Source organism: Schistocerca gregaria, chromosome 1, assembly GCF_023897955.1.
Source record: "Schistocerca gregaria isolate iqSchGreg1 chromosome 1, iqSchGreg1.2, whole genome shotgun sequence".
Classification (NCBI taxonomy): Eukaryota; Metazoa; Arthropoda; class Insecta; order Orthoptera; family Acrididae; genus Schistocerca; species Schistocerca gregaria.
Window position 1 is genome coordinate 844,168,354 of NC_064920.1, and position 21,807 is coordinate 844,190,160.

The following is a 21,807-nucleotide window of genomic DNA, read 5'->3' on the forward strand; positions in this document are numbered from 1 at the left end:
CAGCAACCTGTGTGGACAGAATTGGCGAAGAGGCTTCTGAAAGGATTGGCATTCGGTTTTATTACTTCTTCACGGAATGAGTATGTAATTCTGCTTTGTATAGTGTTGCTTCTTTCCCAGAGTCTTCGTAGTCTTAATAACTAGAGCATTCTTCTCCACAAATTGTGTACGTGCAACAGTAGTTACACAAATTTGTTGGCACGTTAATAACAGATACTGCAAACTCTACATTTTAGCCGGAATAAATGTATTAGTATCATCTTACTCACTGCAATGAAAATTTCGTTGGCAATCATGAAAAGCGAGAAAATACGAAAAACGTATGCAAACGTATATAATGTATGAGTAGATCCCAAAACAATGATAAGATTAGGATCGAGTGTTATTGGCTATCGACGATTACATATCGATAGAGACTTCTTAATAACATCGATGACTTCTTATCGATATCGCGATTCTTTGTTAATTGTTAATTTTTGTAGTGTTTTCTTTTCTGTACACCCGCTACCAAGTACCAACCTTGCGATTGGCGTCCTTCATTATTTCTCGATGTGTTCAGATTCATTGTGAAACAATGAGCGCTGAAGCCAGTTCCTGATTTGTCTGAGCGTAACACACAACTCTTTCTCGAAGAAGAAAGGTTACCATAACCCAGTACCTGTATCGCCCACTGTCAATGTTGCTTGGTGTGAGATAAAATGAATCATGAGTTTGGTGGCTATTCTGCTTCAAGGAGGCGTGCCTCGTTTCTCCTGCAAAGTTGCTCAAATGCTCAGTCAATTGACTACCTTTTTCTGCCACCACTGGTGACAGATGCGTGTCTGTTTCTACAGGTTCACGTAAATGGGACTTGAAGTCTGCCAAGAAAAAAATGACTGTTCTTTAATATCTGAGAAAATTATCCATATGAAATATGCTAATAGTATACACGGCAGCTAACAACATTTGTATGCTACTAATAAAATTAAAAGACAATGTAATATACGAGTGGCTAGTAACACCAGCTCAAACATTAAAGACGTTATTAAGACTTTGACAGAAACCGCGGTTTTGTGGAAATTGTTTTAACGAATAACAAACAGAGAAATGAATGCAGGATCATTAAGGCTGGGATGCGTTACAACCTACAACCACGAATGGGCATCATTTTAGTTGATCGTCAGTAAACGACAAATGCTGCACACTTTCCACCTCAAGGTCATACAATGAATTTGCGCGCTACGGAGGTAGATATTAACTAGACTGACAGTAATCTAAGTAGCCTGAAGGCCTCGCTCTTGCGTAATTGAACGAGTTTGGTAGGTTTCTAGTACGACAAAAAAAGTGAAATTAGTGGGCGTCTGCCATTCAACTGTGAACAGCATTATCCTGTACGAAATCAGTCTGTTATCTTTCTTATAAATTTTAGCAATAAAAACAGTCAAATGAGGTCGGTGCTGATTACTGGTTGTAGCAGAGGCATTGGTCTCGAGCTGGTAAAGCAACTGACTGCCCACAAATCAGCCCCAGAATTCATAATTGCAACATGTCGCAAACCGGAGGAAGCAAGGGTAATGTTCCACAATGTTTTATCATAGTAATTTTAAAAGATGTAGCAAGGAAATCGCAATAGGCGTAGCTACAGAAACATGTCTCTACGTGAACTATAAAAATTGTAATTTTTCCCCCTTCTGTGTATAATCATGGGATGTATCTCTTTCTCTTTCAGGCTCTTCAAGAACTGTCTAAGAAACATAAATCTATCCACGTGTTAAAGTTAGGTAGGTGATCTAAAAACGTACCTGCACGTCTATAATTTCCGCTTCTTCTATCTCCCAGTTAACCGCGGAACACCAATTTCCGGGGAAGGGGGGGGGGGGGGGCGGGCGGCGGCGGCGGAAGAGTCGCATTATTACCAAACCATCGTACCACAAATTTTACTCCACATATTATTAAAAGGAATCATAACTTGTAGTTTGTGCATTAATTATTTGCTTTTATAAAGTCTCCTGTGGTATGTCACATGCAAAATAAACTGTTTAGCTACTTATATCGACACACAAATTGGTAACAATTGCAGTCATATATTTTACAAGAGTTAGTAATCTGTGGTCAATCAACTTTACACAAAATGCTCGTTAACGTACCAATAAAATAATAGAAACATATTAATGTACAAGGACTAGGCAACAAAATGTGTGAGCTGGAAGTATTTTTTAACTGGAACCTTAAGGAGGTTTCTGTGCTGTTCATTAGTGAGCACTGGATTCAGGACACTCAGATTTGTGCAGCAAATATACCAGACTTTGATTTAATAAGTAGATTTTGCAGGGAAACTTATAAATGTGGAGGTGTATGCATCTATGTTAGAATTAATGTTAAATCTAAGGAGGTAAAACTTAGCAAGGTGAAGTGCGCAGAAAAATAATTTGAATGTTGTATTTGCAAACTTACACACTGTCAAACTATCATTGCTTGCATCTATAGGTCCCCATCAGGTGACTTTACCCAATTCTTATATTATATAGATGATCTTTGAAATGAATTGAGAGGCAGGTCAAAATGCACAATAGTTCTTGGTGACTTTAACATTAATTTTAACAAAAGCATTAAGAACAAGGTACAATTATTAAATCTGTTTAACACATACAACATGCAACCTACAGTGCAGGAAATTACCAGATTTGGGGATGGGTCTGAAACAACACTTCATCAGATATTTACCAACAAACAGAGCTATGAGTACAATGTTGAAGTAATAGATACAGGCTTTTCTGACCATATGGCTTTAAAAATGATGATAAGTAATGAGAACAATAAGAAATACACAGTCACTGAAAAATATGCAAACAACATAAGGGTATTTAATAGTATGCTAAAAAGGGTGCAGTGGGGCATAGAACAAACTGATGATGCAGACAGAGAGTATGACAGTTTTCTCACTGATATTAAAAATTGCTACGGTGTAGCATTCCTGTTAAAAAGAATTAAAGGCAGTGAGAAGACAAACACATGGGTAACATAAGGGATTAAAAAATTAGCAACCACCCTTAGAAACCTAAGCTAAAATAAATACAACAATAAAACCATACTATAGGAAATATAGAAGGGTCTATAGGAAAGTTTTACAGCCAGCAAAAAGGGTAACCAGTGATTCATACATTAATAATGGAAGCAATAAATCAAAATCGATTTGGAAGCTTATAAACAATAGCTTAGGAAAATGTAAAACCAAGACCCATAATTTCAAAATTAAAAGTGAGAGTAAAGTGATAGAAGATGGTCAACAGGTAGCCAATATATTCAATGAACATTATGTGAACATAGCACTAAACCTAATTAAAAGTCTGTGCAATTCAAACAACAAAAACATAAAAGTACCAACTTGTGAAAAGACAGTGTTTCTGTATCCAGTAACAGAATGTGAAGTTACAAATGCTATTAATAAACTACAAAAGAAAATGTCTTGTGGGACTGATGGAATTCCAGACAAGGTAATCAAACATAGTTCTACCCGTATAGATACTCACCTAACTGACATTATTAATACTTCTTTCAGGACAGGGGTGTTCCCATCAAAACTAAAACTCTCCATAATAAAGATAGTACAACTGACATAAATAATTATAGGCCTGTGTCATTACTGTCAGGTTTCTCTAAAGTAACTGAAAGACTAATGTATGAAAGGCGGGCTGACTCACTGAATAAAAATAAAATACTGACTAATGCTCAAGATGGGTTTAGAAAGAATAGATCAAAAGAAACAGCAGTCTTCCAATTCATGAAAATGGTTCTAAATGCCTTGGACAAGAACGAATTAAGCTGTGGAATGTTCTTAGCTTTATCTAAAGCATTTGATTTAATCAGCCATGACTTATTGCTTATGAAATTAGAATGTTATGGGGTCCGGGGACTTGCCTTCAAATGGTTCAAGTCTTATCTCTCTGACAGACAACAGAAAGTACAAATACGTCACAAAGGCAAAGAGTATCTTTCAGATTTCAAAAAAACTAGCTATGGAGTGCCCCAGGATTCCGTGTTAGGCCCTCTGTTGTTCTTGGTGTACATAAACGATTTCCCAAACCATCTGACAGTTGCAGAAACGGTGATGTTCACTGATGACACTAGGATTTTTATAATGGATGATCTGCAGCAGAGTGTCTCTAGGTCAATAAATGTGGCAGGAAAATGGTTTAGTGATAATGCTTTGATCATAAATAAGGATAAAACAGTATTGATGAGTTTCAGTAATATTAAAAGTAAAGCTAGAAGAAGAGTAAAAGCTGAGTTAGGGAACTGTGTTATTGCACAAGCTCCTTGCACAAAATTCCTCGGTATATCGGTGGCTGAGCACTTGAGATGGGAAAAGCATGTAGAAATTTTGAGTAAAAAAGTAAGTAAATGCTGCTATGTGCTAAGAATGCTTCTGGAATGTTGAAACACTGAATCATTGCTGTGTGCCTATTAAGCTTACATAAACAGTTTGCTAAGATATGGTGTGATCTTCTGGGGAAATACAGGTACGGCAAAACAAGCTTTCAAACTTCAAAAAAGACTATTAGAATAATGAAAGGGGTACCTTGCAGAGTGTCATGAAGGGAAATATTTAAAGAATTCAAAATAATGACTCTTCCTAGCTTATACATTTATGAATGTGTATGATTTCTGAAAACTCACCAGGAATTTTCAACATTAAATAATCAGATTCGTAACCATGAAACAAGGAACAGGGATGATTTTCACTGAGACACCCACAAAGGAGCTTATACCAAAAAAGTGTAAACTACCAACCCAAAATACTTTTTAGTGCATTGCTTTCTACAATAAAGAAAATTAAAGAATGTCATAAATTCAAGGTAGGTCTTAAACAGTTTTTACAAACACACAGTTTTTATAGCATTGAAGAATATCTGAATATGGAAAATTAATATTATTTATATATACTGATATAAAATATTTGTATTTATTATTCACATTTTGAAACAAATTAAAGGTAAGAAGCTATATAGTAATTGACTACATCCATACAATGTATATTGTTAACGGATGAATAAAGAGGCTGATTGTTTGATTGATTGTAGTATGAAAGGAAGCAGAATGTTAACAGAACTAGTTACAGTAAAAGTAACGAAGATCCTGCGTTTAGAACAGTTTTCCCTTGGGGAAAAATGTTGATTTACAGTAATGAGCCTGTATAAAAGGCTTATGCTATTCCTGCTACCAACCACAACTATCAGCAAAGAGTAGGGCACAAATCATTTTTCGTTATCATTATTAGTATACAAACAGCATAGTGAACGCATTATTGTGGCCAAAATAGAAACGAAGCCCACACCTACTACAGTAGTACAAGTTTATATGCCAACTAGCTCTGCAGATGATGAAGAAATTGATGAAATGTAGGGTGAAATAAAATAAATAATTCAGGTAGTGAAGGGAGATGAAAGTTTAATAGTTGCGGGTGACTGGAATTTGAGAGTAAGAAAAGGGAGAGAAGGAAACATAGTAGGTGAATAATGATCGGGGGTAAGAAATTAAAGAGGAAGCCGTCTGGTAGAATTTTGCACAGAGCATAACTTAATCATAGCTAACACTTGGTTCAAGAATCATAAAACAAGGTTGTACACATGGAAGAATCCTGGAGATACTAGAAGGTATCAGATAGATTATATAATGGTAAGACAGATTTAGGAACCAGGTTTTAAATTGTAAGACATTTCCAGGGGCAGATGTGGACTCTGACCACAATCTATTGGTTATGAACTGTAGATTAAATCTGAAGAAACTGCAAAAAAGTGGGAATTTAAGGAGATGGGACCTGGATAAACTGAAAGAACCAGAGATTGTACAGAGCTTCAGGGAGAGCATAAGGGAACAATTGTCTTGAATGGGGGAAAGAAATACAGCAGAAGAAGATTGGATAGCTCTGAGGGATGAAGTAGTGAAGGCAGCAGAGGATCAAGTAGGTAGAAAGACGAGGGCTAATAGAAATCCTTGGGTAACAGAAGAAATATTGAATTTAATTGATGAAAGGAGAAACTATAAAAATGCAGTAAATGAAGCAGGCAAAAAGGAATGCAAACGTCTCAAAAATGAGATCGACAGGAAGTGCAAAATGGCTAAGCGGGGATGGCTAAAGGACAAATGTAAGGCTGTAGAGGCTTATCTCACTAGGGGTAAGGTAGATACTGCCTACAGGAAAATTAAAGAGACCTTTGGAGAAAAGAGAAACACTTGCATAAATATCAAGAGCTCACATGGAAACCCAGTTCTAAGCAAAGAAGGAAAAGCAGAAAGGTGGAACGAGTATATAAAGGGTCTATACAAGGTTGATGTATTTGAGAACAATATTATGGAAATGGAAGAGGATGTAGATGAAGAAATGAGAGATATAATACTGCATGAAGAGTTTGTCAGAGCACTGAAAGACCTGAGTCGAAACAAGGCCCTGGAGTAGACAATACTCCATAAGAACTACTGACGGCCGTGGGAGAGCCAGTCCTGACAAAACTGTACCATCTGGTGGGCAAGAAGTATGAGACAGGCGAAGTACCCTCAGACTTCAAGAAGAATGTAATAATTCCAATCCCAAAGAAAGCAGGTGTTGACAGATGTGAAAATTACCGAACTACCATTTTAATAAGTCACAGCTGCAAAATACTAACACGAATTCTTTACAGACGAATGGAAAAACTGGTAGAAGCCGACCTCAGAGAAGATCAGTTTGGATTACGTAGAAATGTTGGAACACGTGAGGCAATACTGACCCTACGACTTATCTTAGAAGAAAGATTAAGGAAAGGCAAACCTCCATTTCTAGCATTTCTAGACTTAGAGAAAGCTTTTGACAGTGTTGGCTGGCATATTCTCTTTCAAATTGTAAAGGTGGCAGGGGTAAAATACAGGGAGCAAAAGGCTATTTACAATTTGTACTGAAACTAGATGGCAGTTATAAGAGTCGAGGTGTATGAAAGGGAAGCGGCTGTTGGGAAGGGAGTGAGACAGGGGTGTAGCCTCTCCCCGATGCTATTCAATCTGTATATCGAGCAAGCAGTAAAGGAAACAAAAGAAAAATTCGAGGTAGGTATTAAAATCCATGGAGAACAAATAAAAACTTTGAGGTTCGCTGATGAGATTGTAATTCTGTCAGAGACAGCAAAGGACTTGGAAGAGCAGTTGAACGGAATGGATCAGTAACTTCAAAGGAGGATGTAAGATGAATATCAACAAAAGCAATACGAGGATAGTGGAATGTAGTGAATTAAGTCGAGTGATGCCGAGGGAATTAGATAAGGAAATGAGACACTGAAAGTAGTAAAGGAGTTTTGCTATTTGGGACCAAATTATTTGATTATGGTCGAAGTAGAGAGGATATAAAATGTAGACTGGCAATGGCAAGGAAAGCGTTTCAGAAGTAGAGAAATTTGTTAACATCGAGTATAGATTTAAGTGTCAGTATGTCATTTCTGAAAGTATTTGTATGGAGTGTAGCCATGTATGGAAATGAAACATGGACAATAAATAGTTTAGACAAGAAGAGAATAGAAGCTTGCAAAATGTGGTGCTACAGAAGAATGCTGAAGATTAGATGGGTAGATCACATAACTAACGAGGAGGTACTGAATAGAATTGGGGAGAAGAGGAGTTTGTGGCACAACTTGAGAAGAAGGAGTGATCGGTTGGTAGGACATGTTCTGAGGCTTCAAGAGCTCGGGTTAAATAACATTCTTAGTGGCATTATGTCTACTTGTAATTATACAGTACAATATTAAAATATTACATTTTATTTAGTTAGAAATTCATCTAGACTGTAAAAAGCTTTTTGTAGCAGAAATATTTTTAGTGCTTTCATGAATTACACTTGTTATGAATCCTTGTCTTTATTTCAGGAGAACGAGCATTGAAGAGTTTTGCTTCAGTGTAGTGGACACCCTTTTGCACCAAGCTCAAATTTCTGAGCTCGCTGTGTATGTCATTCTTCCTCTGTGTGTTGTGCTCATGATAACTACTGTTTGGTTGAAATATCTCTATATTTTTACAAACAAAACACATGAGAGAAAAACATCTATTTCTACACAAGTCTCTTGGGCGCAGTCCACATATAATTCTTAAAGCTCACTTCTGTGCCACGAAGACTTTCCTGGCTAATGGCTGGTTGCTCCAAAAAATAATTCCGTACTCAATGAGAGAATGAAAATAGCCATAGTATGCCACTTTTGCAGCGTTAGGTTCAACACATGTAGTGACAACACGTAACGCATAGGTAGTAGAGCTAAGCCTCTTACAGAGATCAATAATATGTGAAGGCCAGTTCATTTTCTTGTCAATGTGCACTCTGGTGGTCGTCTGAATGCTTGGCAAACTGCGTGGAATGCAGTCCCAGGGTGATGTCCATTGTTGTCATGGTCTTCAGAATTGCTGAATACTCTTCATTGAAGCTGCTCACTGCCAGGAAATTCACAATCTCCACAGTCTTCACACCAGAATGCAAATGCTTGGGGGCTAACTTCCAAACACATGCATTCAAACTTTCATTTGAATTTTGTGTATTTCCTCCCAAGCACCGGTACAATAACTCGTCCTCCTAAAAAAAAAAAAAAAAAAAAAAAAAAAAAAAAAAAAAAAAAAAACTTGTGTGTGAAAAAGGCCGATTTCAGGCAGGTGCATTTTGTTGTTCAACCGCTAATAACAAACATTTCCACTCCGTATCCAGAAAAACCGTTTCAGGGGTGGATTCTAAACACTTTTATGGATCCAAAAATGCAAGTTAAAAAAATCGATTTTTTGAATCAAAAGATAGTAAACCTCCCCTTAAGTACATCTTCAAAACTAGTGATATAGTCAAACCAATTTGAATGATTCTTACTGCAATAGGTTCTATGTAAATGGTTTATTTTTCTCATGTATTGTTCAGTTGTTTACAACTTTGTGAGTAAGAGGAGATAATCGTATGTTTTAGGTTGTAGCCTTCAATAAATTGTATCCATACTTTCAATGTGAACTGACTTCCATTATCAGATAAAATTGCTTTAGTTAGGCCTGCTGTGTGAAAATAGTCTTTTGCGATTTTAAAGCTGATTTTCTTTGCTAGTTGCTTTCTTCAGAGAGTAAAGATTTATGTGTTTACAGAGTAAATCTACCATGACAAATATATATTGAAAACTACTGATAGCTCTTGAAATTTGCCAAACAAGTCAATGTCTAATAAGTGCATTTGCTTATTTGGTATTACACTTTGCATATAACCTCTACCAATTTTGATGCTAATCTTTACCCTTTGACTTCTATCACAAATAGCAAAAACTTTCAGCGTCTTCTGGCAATGCTGTGAAAATATGTTTTCCTGAATTTGTTGAATACATTTGAATGAATCACAATTCCATAATGTTCATGAGAATATCTTATAAGTGTGTCACTATACTGGTCTGGACAATAAACTTTCTACCTGTCACTGTAAGGACTGTGTCTAAAAAATGAAATACCTCTATAAACTTGACAGTAGAGTTGTACCCTTTCTTTCCTAAATAGCTTTTTGCACCTACTTGATCCTCTGCTGCCTTCACTACTTCATCCCCCAAAGCTACCCATTCTTATTCTACTGTGCTTTTCTCCCCCATTCTTGTCAACTGTTCCCTTATGCTCGCCCTGAAACTCTGCCAAACCTCTGGGGTTAGTCAGTTTATCCAGGTCCCATCTCCTTAAATTCCCATCTTTTTGCAGTTTCTTCAGTGTTAATCTACAGTTCATAACCAATAGAGTTTGGTGTGGTCAGAGTCCACATCTGCCCCTGGAAATGTCTTACAATTTAAAACCTGGTTCCTAAATCTCTTTCTCACCATTATATAATCTATCTGATACCTTCTAGTATCTGCAGGCTTCTTCCATGTATACAACCTTCTTTCATGATTCTTGAACCAAGTGTTAGCTATGATTAAGTTATGCACTGTGCAAAATTCTACCAGGCAGCTTCCTCTTTCATTTCTTACTCCCAATCCATATTCACCTACTATGTTTCCTTCTCTTCCTTTTCCTACTATCGAATTCCAGTCACCCATGACTATTAAATTTTCATCTCCCTTTACTATCTGAATAATTTCTTTTATTTCATCATACATTTCTTCAATTTCTTAATCATCTGCAGAGCTAGTTGGCATATAAACTTGTACTACTGTAGTAGGCATGGGCTTCGTGTCTATCTTGGCCACAATAAAGCATTCACTATGCTGTTTGTAGTAGCTTACCCGCACTCCTATTTTTTATTCATTATCAAACCTACTCTTGCATTACCCCTATTTGCCACCGAACTTCACTAATTCCCACTACATCTAACTTTAACCTATCCATTTCCCTTTTTAAATTTTCTAAGCTACCTGCCCGATTAAGGGATCTGACATTCCACGCTCTGATCCGTAGAATGCCAGTTTTCTTTCTCCTGATAACGACAGCCTCCTGAGTAGTCCCTGCCCTATTTTACCCCCAGAATATTTTACCCGAGAGGATGCCATCATCATTTAACCATACAGTAAAGCTGCATGCCATCAGGAATGGCAGAAGGAAATGGGGGCCAGCAGAAATGGCATAAGAATACTCTGAAGTCTAGTGAGAAGAAGTGCCACGTCAACACTGATAACTGGTAGAATATTACTCCTGTTTGTCCAGGTTGGCATCAGCTCACACAGAATAACTGACAGCATTTTGAGAACAAAAGCAAAAATGTGAATCAGACAAGTAGACTGCTAACTAGAAACAGAGGCAGTGTCCCCTGAACAACCTCCTTCAACTACTACCAGATGCAGCCAACACAAGTCACTACAGTAGACAAGTTTTCAATTCGAGACTTTGACTACATAATCACCTAAAGTGTCATAAACTCAAGAGACAAAGAAAGTTTCCCATTTGCTGGGTTTACAACATTACTTTATATCAGAAATTATAATTAACATTCACAATCAATATAGGAAAAGCCATAGGAATGGAATTTTATTTGTCACCATTGAAATTTGATAATGAGAGAGAGTCTTTATATCAACCAAGAGGTGTTGACCTTACCTCAATCCTAAACACAACTGCACATATCAGTAGTATTTGGGGTTAAAATGAATCGCTAGTGGAGCACAGTCAGACTGCCTGGGTGCTACTTATGTGTAATGTCTGACCTTCTTAGTTTCCCGGGCATACATTTCCACTGCAGTGAAAGCTGGTTTTAACCCATTAATTGAGATCATGGTAGTCAAAACTTATGTCTTGTTATCAATTATTTTTTCACAGAGGACTTGAAAGGGCTCATCATATGGAGACTCGATCAACTTAAATGTCACATCATGTATGCACAGGTCTTTGATGGTGGCAGTGGTCCAACAGTATATATGTAGACATGCTCAAATTATTTGTTTGGCAGAACAAAAGTTTCCTAATAGGGAGTGGGGGGGAGGGGAGGTTATATGCTATTTCAGCTGGCAAGCATCTCACTGCCAGATATAATTCAAGCAGTCCTTTTCTGTATTCGGCCAAGCAATATATTGTCATTTGAAGTCCTGGATATGAGAGATTGTGAAGTGAAGAAATGGCCTGATGTCACAACTCTGTGGTAGTAAACAGATGTCCAGTGGATATGAGACATTGAGTTTGAGTCTGGTATGCTTATGTGCAGAAGTTGCATGCAGGATAAAGAAGAAAAGAGTAACTTTAATTCTTCATCCTCCTCCTATGCACTTGAAAGTGATCCAGAATTTGATTATTTTGCCGTGACCTCATTGTTAGAAAGGACATGTGCTGGTATACTCCGTGTACCATTAACACACTTCATTGTTAGAAAGGACATATGCTGGTATACTCTGTACACCATTAACACACCTGACATCAGTAGTAAATTGAGCTGTATAGTCTTGATGTTGTAGCTGGTATGATATGCTTTCTCAGATTCTGGGTGGAAAATGCATATCAGCAGTTTGTGGTCTGTGTAAAGAGTGAGCTGTCAATCTTCAAGCATGTATCAGTTCTTTTCTTATACCAGTACGTAGTTGCTAATGTGTATTGATTTATGTGTTAACATGATTCACGTTGTCCGTCGCACTTCACATAGTGTAGACCAGGAACTGTCTGCTAGGCATGCCCGATGTAAAACTGACTGGGCACGGCCCGTGCTGCCTGAGTTGTTCTTGTTCTACTGGCAGAGGGTGCAGCCGAATTCTTGTGTGCTCTCTGGTGGACGGGACTTTACTTGTGGCAACTACTGTCCGTGACGCGCCGTGCCGATGTGTGCCTCCCGCGATCTTTCTGGTGGCTACTGCAATTTGTCATGATGATCATGAGCAGAAGCTTGTGCATCATTGTAAGCATCTGATTCCACCTGTCTGTTTTGACCCATTATGTAATGACAGTGTAGTGTGTGAAGTCCCATGGCATGGTATTTTTGGGTTGGTTTGTGTTTGTAGATGTTGTGTTGTTGTATTCGATGGCACTCTCTGGTGTTGGATGTTGTGCTAAGTTTAGCGTGTGGTATTGGGTTCATTTAAATTTTGGTTATCACTGGTAACGTGAGTTTATTTGAGTCTGGATAGTCATTGCTGCAACATGGATTTGGAATCATTTGTTTGGAATCTTTGTTTTCAGTGAGGTTTTTTTTGTTACGTCTGATTAGTTTGGTGTGTATGTGTGTGTGTGTGTGTTGTTCTATAGTAATTGTGATGTTTTGTCTGTTTTTCATTTATGATATGTTGGTTGTGTTTTAATTGATCTCGTGAATATGGGGATTTTTGGGTTTCTGTGTTGTTGGGGCTTAAGTGTCAGTGTTGTTTTGTGAGTTATGTAAGTGTGCAAAATTTGTTGTTTTTTTATTTTTGGTTTTCCAAGAGGTATCAAGAGCTATATAGGTCAAGGGAAATGTCTGATTCTGTTTTTCATAGTTGAGGGTGTCATGTTTTTCGTATTGTGGGTTTTGTTTGAGCTATATAGGTTGAGTGAAGTGTACGATTCCTGTTGGTTTTGTGACTGTAGCGTTATGTGGTAACTTGAGGTTTTTTTTATTATTGATAATATTTGTTTTGGAATTGTGCAGTCTTTTGCATTGTTATATATTTAGATTGTCTCTGCCCTTAATCCCCTTTTTCTCACAGTTGCCCCATTAGTTTCATTTTATTTTTTGGAGTGAGAAGTTCTTGTGCCAGTTTTATTTTTGTTCGCATTTGTTGTCATGTGCATGTAGTGATGACATTGTCAATATGTTATATATGTTGGAAGTAGGTGTATCTGCCATAATTATGATTTCACAGGTCAAAGCAGTCAGCTGGAATTGGATGCTCCCCTAATGCCCAACTTGTAAATAGTTTACCATTGCTCAATTGTGAGCTAAAGAAGCTAATGCTGAAATTTTCAGCTTTGAATCTGATTTGTCTCCTAATTAAAAAAAAGCTTCCAAATTCTGTTTTTCTGACAATAATTGAAATTGAAAAAACTCTTATTAAAATATGTACTGCAAACATGTTGCTGTCAAATAGTTAATATGTTCTTGTAATTTCAGATGTTACAGATTTTTCCAGCCTAGGGGGGTTTGCAAAAGATGTCGAAGGAATTGTTGGTGATGAAGGCCTAAATCTGTTAATAAATAATGCTGGAATAAGTGGAAACAAGACTGCTAAACTAGCAGATCTTAAAGCAGAAGAACTTGCTGAAATATATAAAACCAACACAATTGCTCCCATCTTGTTGACCCAGGTAAGAAACTTTTTTTTATATCTGGTAGACAATCTTAGCATAAATGGTCTAGTTAGTATTTATGACACAGTATTGTAGTGATATGTATCCTGTAACTACAGAACTAGTTTGTTACCATAATTATCTCTACATGACTGTGCTCATCATTAGTTTCTACAAAAGCTTAGTAGTACCAGGGACACACATTTTTATACTTGTTTCAGCTAAGTGATGGCAAATGGTTGTTTGTACGAAATTAAACTGTCAAATTTAATGTTGGTTGTTAGTTTACTTGTGCAATGAATGAATGGACATATTTTGCACTGTACATTATAGCCAAAAATTACATTGTCATTCCCCCCTTCCTCCCACCAACTTCACTGTCTTTACATATTTTTGCCAGAATGTGTAAATCCAGAACGTTGTAACACCTTCCTAGTTCCTTGTGTGCCTCATCTCTAATGATCTAGAAATGTTAGTTACAAATCCCCTACTGAATTAAAGATACTGCTTTGTTTCTGTGGTTATCATAGGTATAAGTCTATTGGATAATACTGAATGATATTTAATTATGAAAGCTCTACTATGAGTGCAAGACTTCAGTGAGTACTCCAAAGACAAAATTATACACTACATTAGTATTTCCTGACTATTTCTACAACAAAAGCAATATGTATGTGATCGTGCTAGCTACCAGCTTTTTTTTTTTAGATGCAATACTTAGGCATTTATTGCACTTGATTTACCCCCAATATGTCTCCTTGAAATATTATTTTAACTTTGTGTATACATCTCTCAATACTTTTACATCAAGCTTGTGCTTTTGTTTCTCCACATAGCTGTAAGGCAAAGATCAAACCCACTCAGTAATCAGAGATGTTACATCCTACAATAACTCCCTTTGTAGCTAGAATTACATATAAACTTTTTCTTCTTCCTTTAAAAAATGCTTCCCTTCATCTGTTCCTTTCTTTCTGTTTTCTTTACTTTTTATTACTTCATCTTTCCTTCTTCCCAATACATTCTTCCAGTTATCATTTGACTGCAATTAATATTTCTCAGCTCTGTTGTTCTCACTCTCTTTCAAGTAAAACCAGCCTGCTACAAATGTGTCTGTCTGTAGAATACACATATATTTGTGTATCCTTTTTAATTAAGAGTGGTGAAGTGCCTGCTACATTTCTGCAGGGGAAACAGCTATGGAAGTAAGAAACAGTTAGACAAAGCTTTTGTTGTTGTAATTATGAAGTACAGACCTTTGTTCTCAGTTGCAACATACATTTGCTGAAAGCGAGTCCCCTTTCTACCCTTAATTCTACCACTTGATCTGTTCTAACAAATAAACAAAATGTCTGTAATTACCACCACCACCTTTGCCCTGTCCCTTAATTTATTTTTCAAATCTCACCTCCTTCAGGCACTGGCTTCTGTCTATCTGATTTATCCCACTCATTTGTATATAGATATTGTGGAAACTCAATCCAGCATCAATACCAAGTGGGTAAAACCACCGTCTGCAGTTTTCAGTAGTTCCTTTTCTTTATAGAAATTGACCTAGTCAAAACACTGGGATCTATGGAAGGAATCTGATCATTCTGCCAGCTGCTTAATATGTTCAGTTGCTAAAAATAGCCATTTTTTTCTGTAGAGCATTTGATACTATTAATCTCAAGGGTACTCACACCAACCTGCATCATATGACAAGAAAATAGCCCTTTTTGTTAACAATATTCTGAAATGCCAAACTAACCCGTACAGAATGCCCGTAAATCTCTCTTTGATCTACTCCAAGATTCAGAATTGAGTTGTGCACAAAACAGTAAGCATTCCAAATCATGAAAGATTGTTTCAGCCTGTTCCTTTCGAAGTCATGGATTTTGAAGCTAGAATTATATTCAAATTTGGTTACTTTACTCTTACAAAATCTTAAATGTGACCTGCCCCTGATCAGAACTTCATTAAACAGGAACTTAAATTCTTCAACAGACTAGATTCCATCACCGGTTAGTCCAACTTAAAAGAACTTTCTTCAGTTGAGTCACCCTCCAGATGTTAGTGGCTTCCATCTGAGCAGACTTAGTATGTCAATGCAAAAAAGATATTGTCATTTCAGGATCAATGACCCAATTCACTGCTACTAAGACCTTACAGAAAATATGCTATGGAACTATTTTCAGTCAACAGAAGAATGATGTTTTTAACCCTTTTAAATGATAATTCTCTTTTTTGTGGATGGCTGTCATTGGCCATTCAAGTGGCCAGCTTCTCAACTGTAGGTGATGACTGTCAGCCAAGGATTTTCCATTCTCCTGTTGCTATCTCGCATCTACATTTATGCCACTTATCTTGTCTCTTCATGTATCTGCTAGCCAAAAACATACAAACATAAACACAATAACATATTACCATAAGATTAATCATTCATCACTGGTCTGTTCTTGAGACTGCAACAACTCTTTTTCATGACTGTGACTCTCCACTTTGGTCCATCAGAAAGTGTGACAGAATACGTATAATATGTAAAAGAGGTCATAGGGAGCACTGTCGTTCTCTTTTTTCCAGACTCAGAATACTTACAATTATAAATTTATACACCTATGTGTCTGTACTCTATATTAAAAATAATATTTCAGAATTTATTGCCAGAAGGGAAATACACAAACACAACATCAGGGCTAACGGTAATTTAGACATACCGCGCCACAGATTAGCGAGAACAGGAAATTCCCACAAAGTTAACCCACTCAAAATGTTCAATAAACTGCCAGTTCACGTTCAGTCTATGGATACAAATTCTTTTACAATTAAGTAGTACAGCTGGCTGTCAGATCATCCTTTCTATGATATTAAAGAATTCTTTGAGATGCCTGAGGAGAATATAAGCATTTAAAAGTTGCCTGTAGTTAAACATATTATTTTGTGCTGTGGTTAATCGTGTGGAATTACAAAGTTTATACTGTAAACAATAAAATACCATATTATATTATATTAGATTATAAGATAGCTTGTTGCATTAACTTTTAAAAGCTATCCTTTGTAATTTGGTACACTGCCATGCTCCAAATGTATTCTATAATGTATTGACAGAAGTTTATTTTATTATTCTGTATATACTAGGACATCTTGTATGACAAAGTCAATATCATTGTAAAATGATCTACGGTGAATAAAATTCTTGATTCTTGAATAGTGAGGAAGAGATTTCAATGCGAAGTCCGTTCACATTGTCCCCATATGGGATTTTTTGTTGCAACTTACTAGTAATACTTATAGCTTGCCCTATGGAGTTGTTAGAGATGGAATGTGCAACTGAAATAGATTTTCTAATTTGAAATGTTCCATATAGTGAGTGGAATTACGTGTAAAGGACCTACTTTCAATATGGAAAGCTCTGGTAATATTCTGCTTCCTACATGTTATACCATACAGTTGGCCCACAAAAGCTTAATTGAAATACAAAATTCAAGATCCACTTATATAGAAGTTACTCTGAGTTTCTTTTAAACATAATTCAAACAGTCAATTATTTCAAACTTAAAAAAACTAAAATTTTATCATCCGAGACATTTTATCTGCAATGCAACCATAAGAGGCTCACAATGTAGATTCTTATCATGAATGACTGACTTAAACATGCTCCTCACAAAGACTAATAGTTAACGCATGTTATCTCGGCCAACTACTATTAACTGGCTGCTCCAGAGTGTTCTGAGCTATGCTCACAAGTGCTAAGAAAGCGCCCTCTCATAACAAAAAAATCAGTCATAACTTTCATAATTGTAATCTTAAACAGTTGTCAAATTTTCCATGGTTATGGAGGTTTTCAGAGAAGATGGATTAATGTGAAGCTACTACTTAAATAAACATAAATACTGTAACTTTTTAAATAGAGCTGGTTATAGACTTTCTCCTCCAAATTTGCGTAATTATAATGTACCGTACCTTGAAGTATTACATTTTCAGAGTTAAAAATTGGGACAGCTTCATGATTTTATGAGGTGGAATCCAAAATTTTTGGTTCTGGTGCTGCCATCTGGAAAGTAGGAGTAGTAGATCTTTGCACCGCTAGGTGGTGAGAGCTGCATATCTGATGAGGCAGTGTGCGGAGTGGCATTTAGCTGGGAGGACGTGTTGCGTGTCCACTGTGATTTCTGTAATACTCTGTGTTTGGTGTGTGGCAATTTTACAATGGATCCATGAACAGAACAGTGCGTGTGTATCAAATTCTGTGTGAATCTCGGGAAAAGTGCTACAGAGACTCTTGCAATGATTAAACAACTGTTTGGGAGCAGGGCATGAGCCGTACATGTGTTTTTGAGTGGCATGCTCAGTTCAGGGCAGGCAGTACAGATGTTGAAGATGATGCTCACACTGGAAGGCCCATTAGCCGCACAACGCCAGACATTGTTGTCAAACTTCAACAACTGGTTCATGCGGATTGACATCGAACCATTCAAGACATGTGTATGAAATGGGTATTGGTTATGGAACATGTCAACGAATGTTGATTGACGAATTGGGCACGCATCATGTTGCTGCAAAATTTGTGCCAAGGATCTTAACTGCCGATCAGAAGGCACAGTGTGGTGAAGTATGCACAGACATTCGTTAGACCGCATCTGACCTTCTTGTCACAGTTTATCACTGGTAACGAGAGCTGGATTTATGGTTATGACCCAGAGACAAAGCAACAATCATCCCAGTGGATGAGTGCAGGCTCTCCAAGACCCAAAAAAGCGAGACAGGTGAAGAGCAAAGTGAAGAGCATGATCATCGTTTTCTTTGATACCAAGGGAATTGTGCACAAAGAATTCATATCATCCAAACAAACAGTGAATTCCACATACTACTGTGACATTTTGCAATGGCTCTGTGGAAACTTGCGGTAATGATGGCCCAAACTTTGGCATCAGGAAACTGGCTGCTGCATCACAACAATGCGCCCTGTCTCACTTCCTTGCTCACCAGGATCTTTTTGGCAAAAGACAACTTGGCAGTTGTACCTCACCCACCGTACTTGCCAGATTTGGCACATTGCGACTTCACGTTATTCCCAAAACTGAAACTCAATTTGAAAGGCCGTTGGTTCAACACTCAAGAGAGGATTCAAGAACCAATGCTGGCGGTGATAAACACCCTCAAAGGACAGGACTTCCAGAAAATGTTTGACCAGTGGCAGAAGTGTTGGGATCAGTGAGTATGTGCAGATGGGAACTACTTTGAGGGTAATGGTGACCATTAGTCCAAAGGTAAGGTTTTCAACAGATGGCAGCACCAGTCCCAAAAATTTTGGATAGCACCTGGTACATGTCAAATGTTATGTTGACATGCCTAATCTCTAAGTTAATCAAAAGAGATTGTCAGTCTACCTTGTTTTTGTGATTTTCTACCAGAATTTCTATTTTATGATTTTGAAAAATAATAAAAATGCTTTAAAATTGACTCAAAGAGAAGGTTTTTGTACTCAACTATCAAACCTGGTAATGCTATGAAATTGCTAAACATGTTTGAGAATTAGATATAGATGCTAATCTCTTCCCAATCTCCTTCTCCCCCGGCCTCTGTTCACCACCTCCTCCCTTTCTTTTCCTGCTCCTTCACCCTGTCTGTGTCCATTACTCTTCCCCTCTACCCCCCCCCCCCCCCCTCCACCTCTCTGTCCATCATCTCATCTCCGTCTCTCTAGCCTTGAGCCTTGTTTATTGTTATTGCAAATGAGACCTTTATTGGGAATTGAAGTTGCTTGAAATGAATGAGTAAATCAGATGGGATCATTGGTATATGGTGTGTGAGAAAGACCTCTCTGGCTGTTGGATACGTGAGGACTGTAGCTTCATTGACAGTATTTTGCATGGTTTTAATCTGTGAACAAGTAGGATTACAAAGATTCATATAATTAGATTGCATAGTAATATTCCAGTTTTAAGCCAATAAGCAATACATACAAGTTCCTGTTTTCTGTTAAGACTGACTGCAAGGAAGAAAACAAAACAGCACTTTGTTGTGCAAACAATTTTTGTTTAAAATTATCTATAAGAAAAAATAATATATGTGGAAGAAACAATTTGTCTAATGATTTAAATGCCTGATTATTATAGTTAAAGCTGATTGCAAGAAAGAAACAAAACTACATATTTTCATGACACAGCAAAAAAATTTCTTTTCGTAGAAAGTTTTAACAGAATACCCATACATTGTTGTTTAAAAAGAGTTTAACTTATTTCTGTCTAAATGTTTATTAGAATACCATTTAAAAACTTGAAGTAAATTGGTGAATAACTTCTTCAGATGTTTGATAACAAAAAGTCTTGTCATTATGTAGCAGTATAGATTACACATATTATTCAATTTTCAAGTTTTCAGTTATTGTTTGTGACACACTTCAGAATTATGTAAACATCAGTTTTCTTGGAACCTACTACATGAGTTGGTGGTGTACTCAGGACACCGTACTTTTACATAAATCTAAACATAACAAACTAAAGTTTGTTACATAACAAAGAGCTTAGTGATGTGGTGTAAAACAAATGGTGGCTACCAGTACCAGGTTACAGCTTGTGTGGTGGGAGGCTGGGGACGTGCTACAGGGTGATAATGCTTACTGTGTCTGTGGCATTCAAAAAACTACACTTGCCTCGTGGGACATGCCAAATAGTGAGCACCTCTGGGGCCTCAGCATTCGTTGGCTGAACCTCCAGTGAACACCATGTGATGTGGTGGTGGAACATTGTGTGACTCGGAGAACTGGAATCTTGGTTTAACTACCCATATCCTAAAGAGGGTAGAAAATTCTATTTAAAAAAAACCTAAACCTCAAGGTATGATGCATGCCAGTGGGTTGGATGGCTGTGGAAATAGAAGAGTCATTAGTGGACAACCTCAGGGGAAGCTGCCATACCTCAGTTGTATAAGACTCACACAGGAAGTGATGTCTTTGTCTTGGTGGACTCTTTATTTCCCTAGCTCTATCCATTGGTTCAGGTCACATGTGGAGGAACTACTACTAGTAACACAGGGAGGATAAATCTGTACATGTCTCTAGGAGAAACATTTTAAACTATCCGATGCCCCTGAGCTGCATGCCTGCATCCTTCACAATTAAGATTACCTTAATTGAAAGAGAGCTACAGGAGTGGCTATGTTTATAACCTTTCCTTGCTTCTGTGTCTCACTACCATCCTGAAAGCAGTCACTTCGTCAGTACATGAGTATCATGGGTTGACAGTATGTTCTACCCACGGATTTACAAAACATTGTCTTTGTGAAACACTACTACCTCTTAACTCACATGAAGTGTTGAGTGCTGAAGGGATTTCAAATTGATTCCATATTTCTAGATTTCCAGAAGCTTCTCACACTTTACCTCACAAGTGGCTTGTAGTCAAATTGTGTGCCTATGAAATATTGCCTCAGTTATGTGAATGGATTCGTGATTTCCTGTCAGAGAGGTCACAGTTTGTAGTAACTGACAGAAAGTCGTCGGGAAAAACAGAAGTGATTTCTTGCATTCCCCAAGGTAGTGTTACAGGCCCCCTGCTGTTCATTATCTGTGTAATGATTTAGGAGACAATCTAAGCAGCTGTCTTGTATATTGTCTAGTAAAGTCATCAGATGATTAAAATAAATTGCAAAACAATTTAGAAAAGATATCTGTATGGTGCAAAAATTGGCAATAGCCTCTAAATAATGAAAAGTGTGAATTCATCCACATGGGTGCTAAAAAGAACCTTTTAAATTTTAGTTGCGTGATAAATCAGTCAAATCTAAAGGCCATAAATTCAACTAAATGCCTAGGAATTACAATAGCAAATGATTTCAATGGGAAAGAACAGATAGAAAGTGTTGGGAAGGCGAACCAGACACTGTGTCTTATTGACAGAACACTTGGAATATGCAACAGATCTTCTAAAGAGACTGCCTATGCTAAGTTTGTCTGTCCTCTTTTGAAGTACTTCTGTGGGATATGAGATCCTTACCAGATAGGATTAATGGAGTACACTGAGAAAATTCAAAGAAGAGCTGCACATTTTGTGTTATAGAGAAATAGGAGAGAGTGTGTCACTGACATGATACAGCATTTGTGGTGGAATAATTAAAACAAAGGCATTTTTCGTTGTGGCAGAATCTTCTCATGAA

At 37.2% G+C, this 21,807-nt stretch overlaps 1 protein-coding gene across 1 annotated transcript in view; it reads left to right on the plus strand.

Moving 5' to 3' along the window:
• The first annotated feature begins 442 nt into the window (after positions 1 to 442).
• The window catches only part of LOC126272503 (C-factor-like), a 39,303-nt gene continuing 17,938 nt past the window's right edge, over positions 443 to 21,807 (plus strand). The window contains exons 1-3 of the mRNA XM_049975397.1: positions 443 to 1,550; positions 1,709 to 1,760; positions 13,499 to 13,692. Of these exons, the coding sequence (XP_049831354.1) occupies positions 1,425 to 1,550; positions 1,709 to 1,760; positions 13,499 to 13,692 (372 nt within the window). The 5' untranslated portion in view covers positions 443 to 1,424. The remainder of the gene's footprint in view (positions 1,551 to 1,708; positions 1,761 to 13,498; positions 13,693 to 21,807) is intronic.